Genomic DNA, 23,394 nt, shown 5'->3' with positions numbered 1-23,394 from the left:
CAAGACACCCATGAATTAACCTGTCATTTGTGCCTCCATTCACTTGCAAAACTAAAAGGCTATTGGCATAGTAATTAAATTAGGGGGTTTTGCTCATTAGAAGAATGAAAGACTTGAGCAAATGAAGCCCTGGAAGTTTTGTTCTCATGTGCTCTGTCCACAGTTCTTAGCAAGTTTCATAATGGCTTTTATCAGCATTAGTGCTACCTGTCATAACTACATAATTACAGCACCTAATTATATTATTACTTATTTACTCCAATTATGTAATTGGCTGTAATTGGTGCAATTGCTTAACTCCTCAGCTGAGAAAACTGCTCGAAAACCAGCCTATGCTCCTAAGAGTAAAGGACACTGCCATGAGCTAGACCATCTCCCTAAAGCAAGGCAATCTTTAGTGGGAAATTAAAGGTTCTGTTCTCCATTGTGGTCATTGGGACCATGAACCTTTTATTCCCATCCACATTAAAAGGATGAAGCACCACCAGCCTGGAATTCTGAACAGTGGTCCCATCATTCAGTTCTTTTAAAAGCACTTCTATGGCACAGCAATGACCTCCCATTGTGACAAAATACCTTAATTGCTTTATTTTAAATATTTTGAAGGTATCATCTCTTTTGTTGTTATTGTTTTAAATTATTGAATAAAATAAGTATATAGCAAATATTATGGCCATTGCCGTGCCACCAAGAAAAATTTGTTCTCCATTTGAAACATTCCAGTTGTTTTGTTTGTTGTTTTTAGATACTGAAGTTTGAAAACTGAGCTGAGTTTAGCGCTCCTTTGAGCCCGTGCTGTTGTTTCTGTTCTCCCTACCTCCAGCCTCGTGTTCTTGCCTTCTTTTTCTACTAGATACCAAGAAGTGGGTGTTAAATTCAGAAGCAGCGCTGGGAACGCTGCCAAATGAGCCACTGAGATGCCCCACAATAGCTGTCATTGTCTGTGTGCTGGGCAGCAACAGCCCTTTGCCCTCTGCATCCCTCCCTCTCCTGCCTCCCGCTTTGCCCGGTGCCCACCTCGGCATGGAATCACAGAATCATAGAATGGATTGGGTTGGAAAAGACCTCAGAGATCATCGAGTTCAACCCTTGGGCCAACTCCAGTCCCTTTACCAAATCATGGCACTCAGTGCCACAGCCAATCTCAGTTGAAAAACCTCCAGGGATGGGGAATCCACCCCCTCTCTGGGCAGCCCATTCCAATGCCTGAGCACTCTCTCAGCAAAGAAGTTTTTTCTGCTCTCCAACTTCAATTTCCCCTGGCAGAGCTTGAGCCCGTGCCCCCTTGTCCTATTGCTGAGTGCCTGGGAGAAGAGACCAACCCCCACCTGGCTACAACATCCTTTCAAGTAGTTCTAGACAGTGCTGAGGTCACCTCTGAGCCTCCTCTTCTCCAGGCTAAACACCCCCAGCTCCCTCAGCCTCTCCCCACAGCACTTGTGCTCCAGTTCCTTCTCCAGCCTCGTTGCTCTTCTCTGGCCCCCCTCCAGCCCCTCAATCTCTTTCCTCAACTGAGGGGCCCAGAACTGAACACAACACTCAAGGTGTGGCCTCCCCAAGGCAGAGTCCAGGGGAAGGGTCACTGCCCTGGGCCTGCTGGCCATGCAAGTTTTGATCCAGGCCAGGATCCCATTGGCCTTCTTGGCCACCTGGGCACACTCTTGGCTCCTGTTGAGCTTCCTGTCCCTCAGTCCCCCCAGGTCCCTTTCTGCCTGGCTGCTCTCCAGCCACTCTGTGCCCAGCCTGGAGCGCTGCAGGGGGTTGGGGTGACCAAAGGGCAGGACCTGCACTTTGCCTTGTTGAACTTCATCCCATTGCAATCAGCCCATCTCTCAAGTCTATCAGAGGTGCGATGTGAGCCGTGGCACCACCAGGCTCCCGGGGTTCTCATCCCACCTGGGGCACTCCATGAGGCAGCAGAGGGGCAGGCAGAGGGGCCAGCTCTCTCCTGGAGCCAGAGCTGCTTGCGCACAGCCCTTGGCACACCCACCTGTGCCTTGCAAAGGGGGGTGTTTTTTAACTTCTAACCAACCTCAGTAGAATAGTTGACTGTCAAAACACCCAAGGTGTGAGCCAAGTGCTGCCTCCAGAGCCCGGGAGCTGCAGGGCAGGAGTCTGGCTGTGCGTCCTCCCACACCTCGGGAAAGGCTCCTCCAGGGTTAGGTAGTGAGCATAAAGTCATCTCCCTGGTGCTAATCCCTGCGGTGCTCCCTGACCTGTTCAGTGCCCATCCCCAGACAAACCACGTGGAGGTTCCAAAGGAGGCAGGTCCAAAGGGATTTAATGAAAAAGAAGAGCATGCTGACAGCAGGGTTTGTGGAACAAGCTGTTCTTAACTCCCGTCGGTTTTTGTCAAAGAATGTAATAAAATGGTATGTACTAAGAGGGCTGTTGACCTCTGCTCTTAAAATATATCTTCTTTAGAGAAGGAAAAAAAAACTTCTGACATCTAGAATTTCTTCTGTTATCCATCATCTTTTTGAATTTTTGAGGTAAAAGATTTCCCTGCTAGTTTTTATCTATAGTCTGTAGATACTCTTATTACATCTGAGGATCACTGAACAGTGGAGAGAATGGTCCAAACCAGAGAAGTGTCAATCCAAGGTAAAACATGAATGCAGCACAAGATGCACTGGGGATGTCAGGAAGGCGCTCCGGGGGCTTTTCATGTGCACTGTGGTGATTCATCCCAGACATTTTCCTAAGTTTCCTCCCCCATCTGTCCACCAAACCCTCGTGTCGCAATTAACCACAACAATATCAGGGGGAGGAGGACAAGCCCTAGTGTTTGTTCGCTCCTGAGCTGCCGCAGTTCGCAGCCCGGAGTACTGATGTGCAAACTGATGGCCCTGAAGTCCGAACTGCGCTGCTTGAGGAGGGGACACAGCGTTGATGCTGCTGCCTCTCTCTCTAGGCAGAATAATCTTAGTTGATCAGCTGTCACAGCTCAGTCTGAGCTGCGGTTTTTCAGCTGCCTCACTCTAAATCTACCGTATTTTTAAGGCTTCTTCGTTATCATAAATTCTAATTCAACATGGAGTTTCTCATCTGGCAGCTCACAGGCTTGAAAATCCTTACAGGACTTGTGCACACAAATGCTGTGCTGGAGCAGGGCACGGAGTTTATAACTTTTGGGAAGCTAATAATGCTCCCTTTGTTAGGGCTGAGTTACTCTACTTTTGAAGACTGGCTTTCCTCCAAAAACCAGCAGATGTTATCAAAGCAAAACTTGCAAGGATGAGATGTATGTAGATATCATTAAGCAGTGAAACTTTTTCTTAATTACTTTTAAAAGGCTGATAGGATGCATGTCACGTTATGAGTAATTACTTCCCATGGCAGTAATACCAAGAGCACAAAAGCTGGCTGCTAAATAAGATCTGAGGTCTCTCAGACAGGCTAATTTCCTGGGAAATACAGCGATGGTTTTGTCTGCAGTTGGGTTTTCATAAAATAAGCAATTAAAGAAATATGCCTAAATTTGATGATTTACTGCTTCCATTTTTTTTTTTTTTTTTTTTTTTTGCTGTGCTCAAGACAGCGTGAGTGAGAAGGCAACTCTCTTTGTGGCTTCAGTTTAGGTGCACCAGGTTCCAGAAAAAGTCATTTTTCTGCATCAAGGCCTGGCTCAAGTTCACAGAGGATCTCAGAGCTATTGAGTGGTGATGCAGTCACTGAAATGGAGCTGAAATTGTCCTTTGCACAGGTCCAACCCATGCTTGGGTATATGAGGGGAGGTCCCTGTACCCTCCCATATTCAAGTGTTATCCAGTTTTATATGTACAAAATATATTGAGGCACTGTTGTTCTTTCTGCTGTCAGTTATTTTTCTGTTGCTTTTGCTGTAGTTCAAAAATAATGTTAATTTCTCTAGGTAGTCCGTTGCTATTTTCGCTTCTCTACAATTTTGTCTCCACACTATTATCTCATGAAAGTGCTCAACACCTCCCTCTCCACTTCATAAAATAAGCAATCACACCAACATGCCTAATTAGCTGCTTTCCTGCTCATTTGTGTGTTTCTCAGAGCATGAAAAGTTACCATCACGTGAGGGCTTTGCATCTCTGCACAAAGCTCCTATTCAACAAGAGAACTGAGAATCTTCTTTTCTACCTGAAGGGCTGTGCGTCTTCCAGACATGGGCTCTTTGATCTGCCATAAATAATTCAGTTGACCTGCTTGGCCAGGTGATGGGTAAATGAAGGGAAAGGTGAGTTCATTTGGTACCACCTCCTACAAGCTTGAGGTTTTACTGGCTTTAAGTTTATATACATCCTTTTCAGACAGGCAAAATTAATTATCCTGTTGGTGCTTGAACAGGAAACAGCAGATCTGATCCTGCCTCCCTGGAGTGGGACAAGAATTGCTATCAGCAGCAGGTGGTGCAGCACAGGGGGGTTTGCTGTGTGCAGTGAGGGGGTGGTGATAACCTTCATCCCCGAGCTGTCTGGGGCCCTTCCACAAACCCCTCTGTCCCTGCACAGCCACTCACATCCTTGTTAACTCCTAAAGGGAAGGGTCCCACCACCAACACAACCCTGTCTTTTTAACTCTTTCCTATGAAATCCATTCCAAACACAAAGCTGTAATGTAATTCTACGTTACAGAGTGGAGCTTAAAACTCCCTGAAAGTGTATTCATTGAGATTTGTGCTTCTTTTTATGCCCCTGAGGTCTAGAATCAATGGTTTGATGCTACCCAGCACTGGTCTTTTTATCCCCTGTGGTATTTTGGCTCAGTGGTAAGCTTAGCTTGATCTCAGTGTTTGAAAGATTTGGCCACCTGTCTGTTGACCAGTATTTAGGCTTCAGAGACTGATTTTTCTACAAAGATGTGTTCTGCCTTGATGATCCAGTGCAGTCACAGCGCCCTTGTCCCCCTTCCAACTTCAACTCATTCAACTTGCAAATGAAAACAAGTTGAGTTGGGTTCCTGTTTGTTTGCTTGATGCTGGCCTTAAAATCTTGGAGAGGGGTCTGGACAGCAGGCTGTGTCCTTGCAGCTCACACATCCCCACGAACACGGGGTGGAGGTGCTCCAGCTGGAGGGAATCCACTCCCAGGGCTGCGGTTCCCGGCTGGAATCCACTCCCGGGGCTGCGGTTCCCGGCTGGAATCCACTCCCGGGGCTGCAGTTCCCGGCTGGAATCCACTCCCAGGGCTGCGGTTCCCGGCTGGAATCCACTCCCGGGGCTGCAATTCCCGGCTGGAATCCACTCCCGGGGCTGCGGTTCCCGGCTGGAATCCACTCCCGGGCTGCGGTTCCCGGCTGGAATCCACTCCCAGGGCTGCGGTTCCTGGCTGGAATCCACTCTCCTCGCCCTGACCTGCCAGAGACTGGAGCTGTTAACTTTCCAGGCAGCCTGCAAAAGCCATCTTTTATCCCTTTGTTCAAGAAGCATGTGGCTTGAGATGGAGCTGTGTGTGGGCAGACCTTTAGGCTGTGATTCCAAAGAATGGAAGGGCTCTCCAAGGCTCTGGATAGGCACCTACTGTTGTGCATAAAATCCTGGCAGAGCCTCAGTTCCATGGGATTGGCTGTGTAGGGCTTTGCCTGGTGAGAACTGGGATCACAGATAGTGATAAGAAGCTGAACCCCCAGAGGAACAATGTGATGAGCAGATCCCAAAACATGTCAACTGAATTAATTTGATTTTGCTCTATGGGAGAAGCACCAGACACAAAACACTGCACTGCTGTTGGAGAATATTATTGCAACATTTGAAAACAATTATTGTTCTTTGGATTACAGTGGTGCTAAACTTCTGGCTGCTTGAGTGGGAGAGAGGCTGAATAATTGCCCATAGCCAAGGCAGATAACTGAGGAAGGGAAGGACTATGGGTTTCCCCAAAACCACAAGGGCAATAAGTAAAAGGACAGGGAGATGATTTTGAGGTTGCCTCACCAGGAACACCATTTAAAAGTAACTTTGGTTGGACTCAAAACACAGTGGTGACAAGGGGGCACGGGCTCAAGCTCTGCCAGGGGAAATTGAAGTTGGAGAGCAGAAAAAACTTCTTTGCTGAGAGAGTGCTCAGGCATTGGAATGGGCTGCCCAGAGAGAGGGTGGATTCCCGATCTCTGGAGGTTTTTAACCTGAGCTTGGCCGTGGCACTGAGTGCCATGATCTGGTAAAGGGACTGGAGTTGGACCAAGGGTTGGACTTGATGATCTTGGAGGTCTTTTCCAACCCAATCCATTCTGTGATTCTATGGTTCTATAATTCGGCAAGATGTAAAACAGGGAGAGGCTACAAAGAAAAAAACCAGTTCTGCTTCTGAGCTCTGACAGTGCAGACACAGCAAGATCTGGGGGGATTGGGTGCAACATCAGCGCGAGTTTGATTTACAGGGTGCTGCAGACGTGATGAAGTTTCTTGTTTTCTGTATCTGTCACAGGAAGAAAAATCCACAGGCCCACATTAATCTGCATGGATAAGTTTCTGGATTTGTGTAATTTTGGCCCCATTTATCTTTTGGGATCAGCTTTATGAGATTTGTGTCAGGTTTTTCTATTTGGTTGGAAGGGTAGTTCATGGAATCTTCTCTCTTTCTAGTGTGGTGGATGTGTGTATGATAAAAAGCTAAGATTGCATCATCTTTAATAAAAGAGAAGATATATAGCCTAAAGAAATCAGATTAGTTGTAGAGAAAGAAATCCATCAGGCTGGCAAATTGCATCTGTGGGACAAAGTGCAAAATGTTTGTTTCATACACTATTTATTGAACAAATTTTTTGAGAAGATGGTTAAAAATGGTCTACAGGGAAAAAAAATCTGGGAACCATTTTGTACAATTTAAATGACATTGATGGATTTTTTACATCATGAAATCTTGCAATATTACCAACAACAATCCCTGATAAAGTACTTTACGCAATTGCCTCACAGGACATTTTGAGATAAAAGTATATATTGGGGATTGCAAATTGGCTGCATCCAATTTATATATAATGGAACCCACTACAGCCATCCTCCAAAATTCAATAGATCAGGAATCCCATTACACCTCTGTGAGTTTGGGGTAGTAGGAGCTTTAAAGAGTCTCCAAAACAAAGAGGCAACTTTAAATCATGTTTAATGAACCCTGTGTATTTTACACACATGTGATTTAAATGTTTTGTTTCTGCTTTTCATTTTGCTGGGTGCTGCTGAAGGAAAATCGTAACTCTGGGTTTGTAAACCGATCATCTGCTTGTTCTCAAGAGAAAATGCAGTTTAATTGAACAGAGCAAACCATATTTAAATGCTGGGCTGAAAAAAAAAAGAAGAAGCAGATCTGTACAGAGAATCCACTCTAGTATTGTCCTAGCAATGCAAGCAAGAACATTAATGAAAATGTAGTACAGGCAGATAAAGGGTCACGAAGGAGAGTGGTGGTTTTTTCTTCTACTGATCTGTGCCTGCAGCCTCTGAAAACAGCACGCGGTGGACACAAACCTGAGCAAGTAGATGTTGTTGCACCTTGAGGGCCCAGTTTTGTTGGTTTCCACCTATTTCCCAAAGGGAATAAAAGTCCTTTCTGGAGAGGGAACAATGTAGAATCCCAGACTATTCTGAGTTGGAAGGGACCCAGAAGGATCATCGAGTCCAACGGCCCACACAGGGGATTGAACCCATGACCTTGGTGTTATTACAACCAAGTTTTAACCAACTGAGCCAATCTCAGGGTTTTGTGCTTCCTTGCCTGTGGGCAGGTGGGATCTGCTGCTCATCAGCCACAGCCGGACGGGGCCAACTCTTGGTTGTCCTGTCTGCATGAGCAGAGGAATGTCCAAAAACCATGAGCAAGTGTTTGACCAGAGAAAGAGATTGCAGAGCAGGTCGTTGGTGTTCCCATAAAGCTGGAAAGTGGCTGTTGTTTGGTGGTGTTTTGTCAAGAGATGCTTCACAGAGAAACTTGGGGCTTTTTCCTCTCCTCTGAGCAATGCTCAAGTATTTGCATTTATGATCTCACAGGTCTTTTCCAACCTTAACAATTCCGTGATTCTTTGCACATGTAAGGTATGTGCATGATTGCACAGGTAAAAAACAGTACCGTGGGGTGATAGGTAATAGTTCTTACTAATTTTAAAAGAAAGTGTTGTTCTTTTAGTTGTCCTTTCATACCCCTGCCCCATGTGCAAAATGCATCAGAGTGAAAATGGGCCTAAAGCAGGAACATCAGATCAGGATTCCAAATGCCTTGGCTCTGGCAGGATCTTAAACCGGAACAATCATGCTGCAATCAGCAAAGCTCTCCCTGTGCAAAGCTGAGAACAAGGTCAAGTCCTGAGCCTCCGAAAAACGAGTCTCCAGCTGAGGCTTTGTATTTCCCCAAGATTCTGTTACACCAAATTGAAGCTGAAACTGGGGGAAATGGACAGGACTTGCAAAATACAAGGTGACAAGACCAGAGAATTAAAGCTAAATGTGGAAAAAACAAAACAAAACAAAACAAAGCACCATAAATTTCATAGAACAGAATCATAGAATGGATTGGGTTGGAAAAGACCTCCGAGATCAAGTCCAACCCTTGGGCCAACTCCAGTCCCTTTACTGGATCATGGCACTCAGTGCCACGGCCAAGCTCAGTTTAAAAACCTCCAGGGATGGGGAATCCACCCCCTCTCTGGGCAGCCCATTCCAATGCCTGAGCACTCTCTGCAAAGAAGTTGTTTCCAACAAGTATGCTCCTGAATCCTGTGCTGCAAAAGACAGGTCATGGTTTGGAGTCTAATCTTGGAGTTTGGCTGTGATTCATTGGATCAAACCAGCAGGCACATTGACAAAACGAGGTCAAGGTTTGTGGTGTCCTCCCAGCTGTGTGTCCCCAAGGAGCAGACATCACCTGCGTCCCCACCAGGCTTGCACTGCAGTGGGATTTGTGCCATGGGATTTTGTCTGGAGTTCAGCATCTGGAGTGCCTGCCAGCATGTTTTGTGGAGGAAAAGCAATGTTAGGAGAGGAACAGAGGAAGGGGGAGCTTCAGCCTGTTGTTGCAGACAGTGTGAGATGTTGGGTAGGAACATCCAGGGGCTAGAGAGGCGTTGGAGTTCCGGTCACTTTGAACACGGTCAGCGCAAAGCAGAAATGCCATTTCTGTGCAGCTCGGTGAGAGCCTGTCCTGCAAACCAGCAGTGGATTCACTGCAGTGATGGCAGGAGGAGCAGGGAAAGGAGAGGGAGAAAGAAGTTGGAGCTGGGAGGGGATTGTCTTGCTCTGCTCTGCAGTGGGGCAGCCTCACCTGCAATACTGGGGCAGTGTGGGGTGACACAATGTAAGGAAGAGACTGAGCCATTAGAGAGTGTCCAAAGGAGGGCAATGGAGATGGGGAAGGGCCTGGAGGGGAGGGAAGCATGTGAGGACACTGAGAGGGCACTTGGTGTCTTCAGGTGGAGAGGAGGAGACTGAGGGGAGACCTCATTGCAGGTACAACTTACTCAGGAGGGGCTAGCACTGATCTCTGCTCTGTGGGGACCAGGGACAGCACCCAGGGAATGGCTGGAGCTGTGCCAGGGCAGGGACAGCACCCAGGGAATGGCTGGAGCTGTGCCAGGGCAGGGCTAGTTTGGATCTCAGGGAAAGGTTCTTCCCCCAGAGGGTGGTGGACACTGACCAGGCTCCCCAGGGCAGTGGGCACAGCCCCAAGGCTGCCAGAGCTCCAGGAGTGTTTGGATCATGCTCTGGGCCACAGGGTGTGACTCTTGGGGATGGTCCTGTGCAGGGCCAGGAGTCGGACTGGATGATCCTTGTGGGTCCCTTCCAAGGCAGCACATGCTGTGATTTTGGTGGCAGTGGTGGGGCAGTGTGGGCAGCTCAGCCCCTCTCCTGTGGCAGGGCTGCCAGGGACACTGTGGCACTCAGAGGGGCTGCTCTGGGCACCAGAGGAGCAGAGCCTGAGGGGTTCAATAGCAGCACCAGCAGCTGTAGAACCAGCTGTGAGGGAAGAGACAGAGACCTGCCAGGTTCCCCTGCACAGAGGCTGCCGTTACTTTCTGCTGTGCTTCCCCCACCGAGGCAGCTGGAACGAAACCAGAGCCTCCCATGCTGCCTTTAGAAGGTTCTTTTTTTAAGGCCATGTGCACTTAATGTCAGAATATTGAAACCATACCCACGTGAATAAAGTTAGTAAGCCAGTGATTCATTGCTGTTTCAAACCTCTATCTAGCCACAGTAAATTTCTGCTCAGTAGTGACAGTCTGTGTCCACATGCAGGCTATGATTTACAGTTCTGTGTTTTGTATCAACAACATCTGTTTAACAAAAGGGGGGGGGGGGGAGCCAAGAACATTTATTTTCTAATCTCTGTACCAGATGTTTCGTTATGCACAAGATCCAGGGATTATATCAGAAATAATTTCATTATTTTAAATGAAAAATCTGAAGTGTTTTTCCTAAAGTATGTCTCGTAACCACTAACAACACAAAAACATAGGAATGTGGAAAAATAAACTCATGTTTTGCACAAATCTATAATTACATCTGTTTTAAGGGCACAAATATTAAGGACCACATCCCAGCTTTAGATGGTGGCGTTGGGATACTTGAAGATTTGCAGAGGAGAATATTAACTCTGGGGGTTATGATAAAGATAAGGTGGCAGAGAGCAATTGGAACAGCAGAAGAAAGTAACATCTGAGAGATGAACATGTGCTTGCCCACATCCAGTTTACAGCCTTGACTGGGAAAAATTATTTCTATGATTGTTTCCATCTTTTGGAGGTAAATGCCAAGTCCCTTAGGTGTGTTTGATAAGCAGAAATATTGGGGTGCTTGTTCTTTAGAGAACTTCAGGCTGAGTGTTGAAACTTCCCCATAGAGCCTCAGTTAAAAATCTTCACAATTTGAGGTTTATCATCATTCCTCACCATAGTTTTTGCAGGGATCTCATAAGTGGGCATGCTGATACAGAAACACTGAGACATTTATAGCTGACTGGCCTGGATATCAGTCTTGAAGAACTCACAGCTACTCAGAATTACAGTGATAGATCCTGTTACAGCCAAGTTAAAATGAAAGTAAATGCATCAATGACACTCCTAAAGCAGACAGTTGGACAGTGTTGTGGTTTCAACCTTTTTTCAGGGGGAAACAGGTCTCTCTATTTTTCTGGGAGCTGTAGCATGTATCAATCCAGTACAGACCCAGCCAGACCTATCAGTTTACTTGCTGCAAAAAGATTTACCTTGCCCAGGCTTATTTTCATTTTCTTTGAATTACTGTTGTGGATGCATATAGATGCATAACAATTCCTAATTTCCCTCCCTCTATTTTGGTACAGCACAGATTGCTTATCAAATACAGCCTTAACATTAAAGTGTCAAACAGGATTTGCAGAAAGCTATTTGGGTTTGTAGTTTAGGATGAACGTTTATCAAATTGTGGATTAGCTGAATCATGCTCTGAACCAAATTATTATTGTCTGTGATTAAATCACAAAGTGGTTATTGCCCTGTGTCATCTAAAGCACACGATAGCTTAAATCTTTAAAATCCCTTTTTAAGGTGGCTATAGGAGCTACATAACTCCAGACTTTTAGGATCAGGCTCTGTTCCTGGGCAGAAGAATAATAGCTATCAAAAAGGTCGTTGGGGCTGATCCCTCTTTGCTTATCTGGGCAGCATATCTGGGAAGGGAATGGATGGACTTATTTACATTTCAGACATACAGAATAATTCTCAGTAAAAACAGATCTCTTTGTACCCAGCACTCAAGTATTTATTCAAGGTGCTGGCTCAGAAAAAGGGAGTGAGTGGCCTTTTGGTTCCTGTGCCTGGAAGGGCAGAGATGGAGAGCAGCAGTGCCAGGGGTCTGTTTGCCTTCATGCTGAGGGCAGAGCAGAGTGGCGGGGGTTAAGCTGTGCCAGATTCCCAGCAGAGCCTCTCCTCAGTCATGGGGGACATGGAATCACAGAATCATAGAATGGATTGGGTTGGAAAAGACCTCCGAGATCATCAGGTCCAACCCTTGGTCCAACTCCAGTCCCTTTACCAAATCATGGCACTCAGTGCCACGGCCAAGCTCAGGTTAAAAACCTCCAGGGATGGGGAATCCACCCCCTCTCTGGGCAGCCCATTCCAATGCCTGAGCACTCTCTCTGCAAAGAATTTTTTCCTGATATCCAACTTCAATTTCCCCTGGCAGAGCTTGAGCCCGTGCCCCCTTGTCCTATTGCTGAGTGCCTGGGAGAAGAGACCAACCCCCACCTGGCCAGAACTTCCCTTCAGATAGTTCTAGACAGTGCTGAGGTCACCTCTGAGCCTCCTCTTCTCCAGGCTAAACACCCCCAGCTCCCTCAGCCTCTCCCCATAGGGCTTGTGCTCCAGTCCCTTCACCAGCCTCGTTGCTCTTCTCTGTAATGGCTGGTGCTGTCTCTCCTCAGCAGCAGTACAGCAAGGTTTTACCTCCCCACTGTGCACTTCGAAGGGCTACAGCCTCTCTAAAGAGGCTGCAGCCTTCCTAAAGTTCTGGGAGGCTCTTGCTGGGCTGCTGGGGTGGTTGCTGTTTGCTGCATGCCACGAGTGTGTGTTGCAGGCTGGAGCCCCAGGAATAGCCCAGAGGGGCACACCGAGGTGCTGGCAGCAAACCTTCGTGGTGATTGATGTCCATGCTCCTCTTCTGCACCCCTCAGTGACCACAGAACCATACAAGGGACCCATCAGGATCATCGAGTTCAACTCCTGCCCCTATGCAGGACATCCCAGGAATCCCACCATGTGCCTGAAGGCATTGTCCGAACACTTCTTGAACTCAGACACTCTTGGTGCTGTGCCCACTGCCCTGGGGAGCCCGTTTAGTGCCCAGCCACCCTCTGGGTGAAAACCTTCCTGATAACTATCCTGACTCATGGTGATTGATGTTCATGCTCCTCTTCTGCAGCCTTTAGGGACCGCCTAGTTGAGGAGGAAAGAGGGCTTGGAGCACACCCATTTTCTCAGCCTTGCTGTCAGGTTACAGCCCCACTGCTGATTGTCTTACTCACCTCTCTGAGTCACCAAGGAGTGAATGATCCATGTGAGACACAGGGAATGTTGGGCTGGAGCACAGCAAGGCCCATCATCTGCCCTCATGCCTGCAGCGGGGGAGGTCACAACCCAGGAGAAGACATGAGCAGTCATCGCTGCTTTTCTTAGTGAATAGATAGGAGGGAAGTCCTGAAATGGCTTGTTTTCATGTTGCAACAAGGGGTCATGGGGTGGAAGGGGCTGAGAGTCACTGCATTACAGTCTGCTGGAGAAATGAAGTGGCACAGCTGACTGTGCCGTGGCACTCGGAGCCCATGGCAGTGGCACCAGCTGAAGGAATGCATTAGGCTGCCTTTTCTCCTCTACTTCATCCCCTTTGTCCTACTCTTTGACCTATTTTCTCTCGCTGTTATCTAGTAATCTATTTTTTAAAGGCTCAGCCCAGTCTTTCCTGCTGGTAGCAGCTGATCCATCTTGCTGCTAGCCTGTGAAAGCAGCACCTCCTAAAGAAACATCCCTCTGCCAATTACTCCGGAGGCACGGAGTCAGCTCAGCGGGAGAGCTCCATTGAAGCCAGTTGGCCGTGCCAACAGGACAGGGACGGCTCAAGAGAGACTTCATACAAAGTATAGAAACTCAAAATTAATTTCTTCACTCTTTCCTCCATCCACGCTCAACCCGAGCTAGCAAAGTCAGAAAAAAAGGCAATGTTTTCCCAAAGGAAGGAATTAAAGTCACCCCTCTGGAAAGCCCAGGGAAGGGAAGGAGAGAGTTGTGCTGTGCAGAGAACTGCAGGAGGCAGACGCAGACCTTTGCTCCGAGCCTGCCTCCCCGAGCAGAAGGGGCTGAGGTTTCTCCGAGAACACAAGCAGCAAATCCCCTAAGTCCTGTGATTCCTCAGGCATGTGCCCTCGCCGTCGGCACCTCTCTGCTACGTGCGCCCAGAGCGCCTCTCCGAGCACTTTCCCCCCCGGGCGAGCTGAGATTCCCTCTGGAGTGCTGCCAGCCGCGGGGAGCTCGGCATGGAGCACGCTGGATCGCCACTCGGAGTGTCTGCTCTGCTCGTGTGCAGCCTCTTTGGCTCCCAGCCTTTTGGCAAGCCCCACCTGCCTTTTTTTTTTTGTCCTTCCCCCAGCTGAACTGGCAGGGTGAGGAGGCTGCAGCTCCTTTCTGTCCCTTCAGCCTTCCTGTCTGGCTGACTGTGCGCCCTGGACACAGATGTGCATTTAAATATGGATTCTGCAAGGCACAAATCCAGAGAAGAGCAACGAAGCTGGTGAAGGGACTGGAGCACAAGTCCTGTGGGGAGAGGCTGAGGGAGCTGGGGGTGTTTAGCCTGGAGAAGAGGAGGCTCAGGGGAGACCTTATCACTCTCTACAACTACCTGAAAGGATGTTGTAGCCACATGGTGGTTGGCCTCTTCTCTCAGGCAAACAGCAGTAGAACAAGAGGGCACAGGCTTAAGCTCTGCCAGGGGAGGTTTAGGTTGGATATCAGAAGGAAATTCTTTACAGAGAGCGTGGTCAGGCGTTGGAATGGCCTGCCCAGAGAGGGGGTGGATTCCCCATCCCTGGAGGTTTTAAGATGAGACTGGTCGTGGCACTGAGTGCCATGATCTAGTAATTAAAGTGGGGTTGGATCAAGGGCTGGACTTGATGATCTCAGAGGTCTCTTCCAACCCAGCTGATTCTATGATTCTATGGTTCTATGATTCTATGCTTGCAGGAAGAGCATGGAGCTGGACGATGCTGTAGGTGGGCTGCAAACAGCTGCTGCCCTGTGCAAGAATGAAGTAACAGCAACAACTAACAGCATACTGTATTGTTTAGAGAGAAAATTGCAGGACATTTTAACAATTAATTATTTGTCCAGGCAGCTACTTCGTTTGAAAGCGTCCCATCCACATACCTCGTCCTCCAGGAGCTCATTAACACTCGGGTTGTGTCACCTCACGCTTAACCTGGTGGCTGTTGATTGAGTCCCGTGACAGCTGTTTGCAGAGGTTTGCCCTGCTCCCTGCCAGCAGCCTGCCTTCCTCCTCCAAATTGCCTCTTGGTTCCAGAAGGGCTTCAAAATGTCTAAGTGAACACTATCCTGGGCAAACCAGTTGGATTTCTGAGAGCAGTGGCCAAGGTTTGACGGGTAACATCCTGCAGAACCCCCAAGTGCACCTGCAGCGTTACAGCTTGAAGAGGTTTATTTGGTCAAGGTGAACCCTGCACTGAGCCCATAAACATTTAAGTCCCAGAACAAATATTTGGGGTTGTACAAACATGTTAATGACTTCCAGTTAATTGGCAAGCAATTACCTTGGAGTAAAAATAGCTTTCCCATTGCTGAGCAGTCACAGAGTGCCTGTCCCCCCTTGAACACTTACACATCACTAAAATTTTCAGCTGAGGAACCTCGTCCAATTCGCCTTCTGGATCCTGGCAGGTTTGTGATCAAAAGTTTTTTGTCCCCAGCATCAGTTGCTGTTTGTTTGTGGCATAGACTCAGCAAACAGGGCTGTGTGCCAGAGCTAATTTTCATGCTGTCCTTTAATAAAGTTCTACAGTTCCTAATGCAATGAAAAAATAAGATTGACTGGCAAAGGCATCTAGTTCAGCAAAGGAATGTACCTGCTGGGTGCACTATAAGGGAACTTGTGTTGAAAGCTAGGTAAGTGTTTTTAACCTGAAGACAGGTTGGCAGGCTGGAATGTGTCTCCCACTGAATTTTGACTCAGCTGGACTGATTTCATTAGATGTGTATTGCAGTTGAAAACCAAGAAGAGAAGTCCTGCCTGCTCCCAGCACAGCACTTGGGAATACCAAGTGAGACCAGCAGACAGGTGTTTGACCTGTTGCCTCTCTGCTATAAAGAAAACCTGTAGGAGTCAGTAACATCTTTTCATGAGGTCTCTGGTCCATGCAAAGCCATCAGCTTCTCTTAGAACTTGGACCAAGTCCTTGCTTGATCCTCTGCAATATTTTGGGGAATAAAGGCCCAGATCTTCTTGGTCTGTAACCAAACCACATCTGGGTTTCTTTCCTGGAAGAGATTATCACAGCATTTCTAGGAAGGCACAGCTGGGCCATGGTGAATGAGTAGAGTCTGTCACTGAGCTCCCGTGACTCTGGGTCTCGTGGTGGCCGAGATGAGCTGGCACGTGGTGCAGGGTGGTTCCAGCTGGAGCCACATCTGCTCCGTGTCCACCACAGCCTCGTGTGGGAGTGGGTGAGGAGCTGTGGGATCCATCCTGTCTCCACCTGCCCATGGTCATCCCTCTTTCCAGGGAGTGTAATGTTGTGCAGAGGAGGTGACACTGGATGCCTCAAGCGAGGCACTGAGCCAGGATATCTTGTATCCTCATGGATTTGTTTGGTGTTCCTCTGGATGCTGCAGTGTGGTGCAGGGGCTCAGTCCACAAAAATCTTTCCAAAGCAGTCGTTGGTCTGTGCCTTGTGTCCTGAAGGAGTGAGGGAGTGGCAGATGGAAAACAAAACCAGCAAAGTGCACTTCACAATCCTGGCAGTAGTACTTGGCAAACAGAGGAACCACAATGGTGGAGTCTCAGATTGCTCTCCCTCTGCAGCCTGGCTTTAGAAACTGGTGTTGTTGTGAGCCTTGAAAGGGCTCCTGGTCCCTCAGCTGGCTCCTGTGTCCTCATGTTTGGCATCTTCAGGTGCTTCAAGCAAGAGGAGCTGCAATGGGTGCAGATACCAGAGCTTTCCAGGAAACATTCAAATACAAGTGCAGCTCTGTTCACTGTAGCTGCCTTGAATTAACATTCTGTGCCTGTGGTGGCAGATAAATTTGCTGGCAAACATTTTGCAAAAAAAAAAAAAAAAAAAGGCACTGATCCAGAAAGTCACTGTGCACAAACTAAGCTTAGTATAAACGAGTACACCTGTGCTTGACGCTGGGCACGTGATGAATGCTGTGCTAGATCCTGGCCAAAATAAATGTAAAATAAATATCGGAGCGTACTCGTGCAAAATGAATGCTGGGCTTGTAAGCAGGAACGCACACAGCAGAAATAGGAGCCTCCTGCTCCGCGTGTCAGCCGGGGATATCCAGCAGGGAGGGTCACGTGCGCTCCTCTGGAGCTCACCAGCAGAGCTGGTGAAAACAGGTTTTGATTTGAATGAGTTATGACCCATTGAAAATGGCATCATGCGTAACCACAGTAAATTGTCATAATGAGATCACGAGGCTTGAGGAGGGAGCAGCGAGGAGAGAGGCCTCGTTCCGCCAGCCCTGGGCTGCCAACTGCAGCCGAGGGGCACCGTCCTGCTCCCTGGGCATCTTGCTGGCTTAATGACAGCACCAGAGGTTGCACAGCCACACAAAAACTCACTACAAGTTTTGAGTTAAAAAGAAGGAAAAAAGCTAACATTCGTATGGCTTTGGACTTAGTCTTATCCAGACTGACAGTGGGCTAACACAAATAGTGGAGAAACATGAATAACAGCATAAGTGCTTCCATGTTTACCAAGGCTTAGCTTGGTTGTTTCTAAATCATGTTGCTGTAGGAGGGGAGGGTTTGGTGGTCAGAGCAGAGCACTAAAGAGCTGAAAGGAAATCTTTCTGGAGGCACAATAAAGCCGTGTTCACTTGGCATATTCCCTGCGCTCCCAGCTTGCCTGGACCCTGCTCATGTGCAGCTGCCCAGCTGTAAATGGTGCAGAATCATCACTGACTTTTGTATTTTCATAGAAAAATAATAAAGGCAAAGTCTAAGACTACAGAAATTTTGATGCACTTAAAACTGTATGAAATACCTGGACAACATAAGCAGTAACATAAATTGCCTTCCAGGAGTTTTGTGGGAGGACTTTGAGAAAGAATTCCCTTTCCTTCCTCCCGATACAGCGCTGTTTGTGTGGCGCCTGGAAAAAACACACTTCCACTCATTCTGTTTCTCTTCTCAAGTTATCAAGTGCACAGAGAGGCCCATTGCAAAACACGGTGCATCTGACCTAACCACATCCTCCCACTGCCCCCAAGGTGGAGGCCAGAGGTGCGTTGATGTAACGCATCGGCAGCTGCAGGACCTGTTTCCTTTGTCTCGTGCCTCAGGGCAAAGCGGGTTGCTTGCCACGTGGTTGCCACTCCTCCTAGGTTTGCACCCTTCCATCTCCTTCATCTGTTAAGCTCTGCACACAAATACCCGTGCCCCTGAGCTGTGGAGGCAGTTCAGGCTCATGCAGATGCGCAGCACCTTCCTGACTCATCTATTTACAGGGATTTTAGGGTGACTGAATTCATAGCCTGAGTCCATGGATTGGGAAACACCCAATTCAGGGCTGTTCCATTCGGTGCTTGGTCCTTAGCAGGTTAACCCTTGGCCCTGGGGTTGTGCTTGCATTTACCTAAGACACACAGTCTGAGTGGCATGTTGAAGCCTAAGCCATTCCCAGGACCCCAAATCTTCCCTTGTGGGCAGCTGAATCCAGGCTCCTCTGCTCTTGTATTAGGCATGCTTGAGGTTGGTCTGGAGAGGACTCATCTTGTTTTCCTGGTGTTGGCTCGCTGACATTGCTGCAAGGACGGCCGAAATCGATGGAGACCAGCCAAGCTGAGGAGACAGTGGGGAAATGTGTCCCTGCATACACTTAAGAGCAAAGCATGGAGAGCACTCAGGCTCTCCTGGTGCTGGTGTACCAAAGAACTCATCCTAGAGTTGACCCAGTGGGCCTTTCTGCATGCCAGAGCCAGAGATAGATGTGCCAACACTGCCCACACTGCCATACAGGTGCAGCTGTGGGGAACCAAGATTTGCCAGTTAGTGCCTGTCTTGTAGATAAGGAGAACCAAGAATTAAAATGCTTGTGTGAAATACTTTCTGAAATTACTGCTTAAGTTCACTTGCTGTGTGATATCCACTGAGTAGAAGTCCTGAGTCTTCATTCTCTAATCTCAGCTGCATAAAGCTCTACTAACACGGCTCATTTTTCTAATTCCCATGTAGGAGAAGAATTTGGACTGGTTCCCTCGGATGAGAGCCATGTCCCTGGTTAGCAATGAAGGCGACAGTGAGCAGAACGAAATCAGGAACCTGCAGGAGAGGCTGGAGTCAACCATGAGCCTTGTGAAGCAGCTCTCCAGTCAGCTCGCCGAGCTCAAGGAACAGGTTAGTGCCCTGCCATGGGGAGCAACGTGAGCACGTGTGGGTGAACGCGCTGCCTTTCCTCAGCTCACAGTCAGGACAGTGTTACAAAAGAGGCTTTTGTTTTGGAAAGGTTTTATCTGTCCCTCCAGTGAGTTTGCTGACTAGGTATACTGATACGGGCTTGGAATGAAACTGTACTCCGTTAGCAACAACGGAGACCAGGTAAGGAGAAAAGCCGAGGGGGAATTTGCTCTGAAATGCTGCCGCTGGGTGTGTGAGGACAGAGGGAGAAGTGCCGGAGCGATGCTGGGCTTTGCCTGTGGAGGTGCTGCACAGCCCGGCAGCGGCAGAAATAGCTGCATACTGATGGGAGCCGGCAGAAAAGCCCTCTGTATCCCACGCTTGGATTTTTTCCCCCACTAAGAATATCAACAGTGCTGTTGTGAAAACAGTTTGCCCAGCCTGTCGCTTGGCTTGTGTCACCCTTGTCTTGGTGCCCCTCCTGGGGCTCCCCCTTCTCTCCAGCGTGGAGCACAAGCTGCTGGCCCCCCTTAAAACCCCGCTCCTGCCCAAACCACCTGATGTGTTTGCTCTCCCTTCAGGATCAAAAGGCCAGCTCCTTTTTGTGCTGCAGATACTGGTCACCTCTGGTTTGCTCATTTACAGTTTCAGAAAAGCATCTTTGTGTTTTCTTCATGGGAAGCACTTCAGTGGCATCAACGGTTATCTAATTAGCCCTCTTCAAATCCCTCCTTAAAACTTTTTGCCTGTGAAAAAGCTGACAGAGGTTTAGGCTGGATGTGCTGAGGCCATTGCTTATTGTGCTTACCCACACCATCCTGGTAGGGTTGTTCGTCCCCCTCTGGCTGAATCTGTTCTCTCCTGCCTTACATTTAAACTCTGTGGCTGGGACCATCTTTTAATTCTGTGATTGTACAGCACCAAGTGCAAATGCTGACCCTCTGCAGGGCTACACAGCACAATAGCAGTGCAAATAATACACTGTGAGACCACGGGGGGATAAGAATAATGTAAAAATGAGAATAAAATGGCCATACTTTGCAGGAAACAGATCTCCCACTTCAAAAACATCTCTTACTTGTACTTTTCAATGCTGAAGAAAAGAATTCCACTCCCTGTTGTTTTGCTTATATGTATCTTGCTCTGTGACTGCTAAATAATAGTAAAAAGAAAAAAAATCTCAACTCGTCCCTCTCTGCCTTTCCACCTTAGATGACAGAACAAAGGAAGAATAAGCAGAGGCTGGGCTTTCTTGGATCAAACACACCCCATGTGAATCATCACATGCCACCACCCTGATACCACGGGGAGAAGCCGTGACTAGCCTTTCATCAGTATTCCTGCTTTATTGTAGAATTAAAAAAACCCCGAGATTGAGAGGAGTGAACAGTGCCTATTGTTGCGAAGTTAAAAACAACCAAGTGCCAAGATGTTAAGTGGTTTAGCTCTGGGAACAATTTGTAGCTGTTTTTCATGGTTGAAAGGGACCACAACCCAGAATGTGTGAGATACAAGGGAGCTCGTTTGTATTCGGCGACACTCGACGGCTTCGGTGGCGGCTGCGACGGAGGATGGGCAGCGTTTGGCTCATCCCGAGGGCTGCTTTCTCCCCAAAGCACCGGGATAACGGGGCTGAGCAGCAGGAGAGATGTTTATTAACACAAGTAGGACAGCCTGGATCAGAATCAATAGGTCGTCTCTGGCTCACTTGCCAAATAGCAACATTAGTCATATGTGCTTGGCATTTACTATTTTTTAATTACCGTAAATATGTCAGTCGGGTAAGCAATAATGTTGCTTCAAGTAAGTTCTGCTTGGAGGGAAAGGGGAGAAACCCCAAAAGACTGGAGAGAGGAGAGAAAAAAATGAAAAAAAAAGAAAAAGAGTTGCAAAGAGAAACATTAACGCTTTAGAATTTTAGCTGTCACCATGCAATTTCTTATTTATAACACGGAGCACAATGGATCTACAGCTGTGGGAATGTTATGCACATAACACTGACAACATAACTGGGAGTGATTTCTTTCTCCTGGCTTCAGATGTTCTCGATTAATGTGGCCGTGAGGTTTCACATACGGAGGAGTTAAACTGTGTTTTAAATTCAAGTTTCAATGGAGGATCCAGGACAAAAAAAAAAGGGGGGAAAAATTATACCTGTAGTTTGAAGCGTGGATGGGATTTTATTTTTTTAAAAAAGCTTAGACATGCCTTTCCGTACAGAGCTGCAATGGTGTCATTACCTTCCATAAACTCATTTTCAGTGAGAGTTGACTTGAGTAAATAAGTGCTGTATTCTGCCAGCTTTCTTCTGAGCTAAACGTCATGGGCTTATGCTTTTGCTTGCCCTCTCTGCTTTCAGGGGCTTTCAGGCCTGGCCTGGCTGGTGGGGGACAGGGGGGCAACATCAGAGGAGCTCCTGCTCCAGCTCTCTGCTCTACAAAAAGCAGCACCCAAGTCACTGTGCAGGTTTCTGCTGGATCCTGCATTTCTTGGGATGGCTTAAAAGAAAATCTACAGGGTTTCCACAGGGCCCTAGAGGGCTCTTCTCTCTTCTAGGAGAAGATTTTTGGGGCACAAATGGGAATTGTGTTCTCAGTTCACTTCCATTTTCAGTGGGTTTTGGTTACCAGATTGTCTTGGTGCCTTTGAAAATGCACCTCTGTTACGTGGAGTCTCCATGTAAACCAAATTATTTTTGCAAGTGGTTTTTCCCCTGTAACATTTTCATTTTGTTACAAAGGCCATTTTGATCAAAGGTGAAAATATTACTGGCTCCAATATTCCCAGTTTCTCCCTGGAGAAATGCTGTTTTCTTATTTAAGTCACAATCAAACCAACAGACAGAGAAAAAGGAAGGAAGGGGCTGAAGCAGTAGCATCAAGGCCTCATACACAGCAAGAATACTCCAAGATTCATTCCTAAAATATTGAAGACAGCTGCTTTTCTGTTCTTTGCCAGTCAGTGAGGATGGGGATCCGTGCACCAGTTAGTGCTTAGCACCCAGGCACTCACAGTGAACTAATTCTGGGAGTTTCCATCAGCCACACACTGGGATAAGAGAAACCCCTTCTTGCCTCTGACTGGACCTGTGGTACATCACAGCACCAGAGGAGCTGCCCACAAACATAAACTCAGCACTAAGTTAGTAGAGACTCAGCCCCTGCAGCTGTATTAATTCAAATTAATTCCTGCAGTTCACCAGATCTTGTCACAGCTTCTGTTGCAACAGCAATTTCCTCTTCCTCACACGTGTGGTTATTAGAGGCACAAAGCACAGTTCAATTATGAGATAAATGAAATTATCATTATTTATTGAGGGGGGTGGGCCGTTGGCTAATACTGGAATTGGTTGGCACTTTTCTTGTTTACACTCAGAAAAAACAGCTGCACATCAAGGGAGGTTTCTGCTGTTGGGGACACTTGAGACTTGGTGCATTTGTGCCCTGAGCTGGGAGCTGCTGGGGCTCTCTCTGTCTCACCTCAAACCATGTCGAGAGCCCAAACACTGCTCCTCAGGAGGGAGAGCTACAGCATCACAAACAGGGAGCTAACAGGTGTTGGTTTGCCTTTGCCATGGTGCCTTCCTGGTTGTTCCAAGAGAGACCTCTGTTAGCAGTAATAGTGGGGGATGCTACTTGCACAGGTTGTAAATATATTTCTATCAAAACTTAAGCCCTGCCCTGCTCTCAACCTTGTGAGCAATCTGTGCCCTCACATGTGGGAACTTAGGAGTCTGCTTAAAGATTGTGAAATATCCCCATCAATGAGTTTATAACAAAACCTGTTGTTTCATACATATATTTATATGTATATCTTTGTTTAATGCAGCTGGGGTATCCTCTTCTTAGGCAAGCATCATTTACCTTACCTATTTATATGAAATGATTGCAAAGAACTCAAAACATCCAAGAGCTTTTAATGCCTTAGAGGGATTTATAATTATAAGCTCCTTGACAGTTAAAATCTACTAAAGTAAATAATGTCCATTGCTGCTGAATGTAACTTTTAATAAAGTGTGTCATTTTATACATGTCTGTCTCCCTTATTTTTGGTGCTGAAGCGGGGGGGAAATGTGTATTCTGACTTGGAGAGTGCTGGGAAGCCCAGGCTGGTGCTATTGGAAGGGGGAACCAACCCAGCAATGAAAGTAAGGATTTATTTTATTTCAGGCACAAATTGTTCTATTCAGAATGTTGGGTTGGATTGGCATTTTTTGCACTTCTTTTTTTCATGTTTTCAGTGTAACTCTTTTGAGTTGAGAGAAAGGCTGAGGGCTTTCCCCTCTCTTTTGGGTGAAAGGCTTGGGGAAGACAAACAGCCTAAAATCACTG

General features: G+C 47.4%; 1 protein-coding gene across 3 annotated transcripts in view; it reads left to right on the top strand.

Moving 5' to 3' along the window:
* Window positions 1–23,085, top strand: part of ITPR2 (inositol 1,4,5-trisphosphate receptor type 2) — a 243,975-nt gene extending 220,890 nt beyond the window's left edge. For all 3 annotated transcript variants that reach the window (XM_071551613.1, XM_071551611.1, XM_071551614.1), the window contains 2 exons: window positions 18,902–19,063; window positions 20,276–23,085. In XM_071551613.1, coding sequence (XP_071407714.1) covers window positions 18,902–19,063; window positions 20,276–20,362 — 249 coding nt within the window. In that variant the 3' untranslated portion in view covers window positions 20,363–23,085. The remainder of the gene's footprint in view (window positions 1–18,901; window positions 19,064–20,275) is intronic.
* Window positions 23,086–23,394: the final 309 nt, after the last annotated feature.

This window comes from Pithys albifrons, chromosome 3 (genome assembly GCF_047495875.1).
Source record: "Pithys albifrons albifrons isolate INPA30051 chromosome 3, PitAlb_v1, whole genome shotgun sequence".
Classification (NCBI taxonomy): domain Eukaryota; kingdom Metazoa; phylum Chordata; class Aves; order Passeriformes; family Thamnophilidae; genus Pithys; species Pithys albifrons.
Note: the sequence above shows the minus strand (reverse complement) of the source record. Positions and strands in the feature narration are given on the sequence as shown.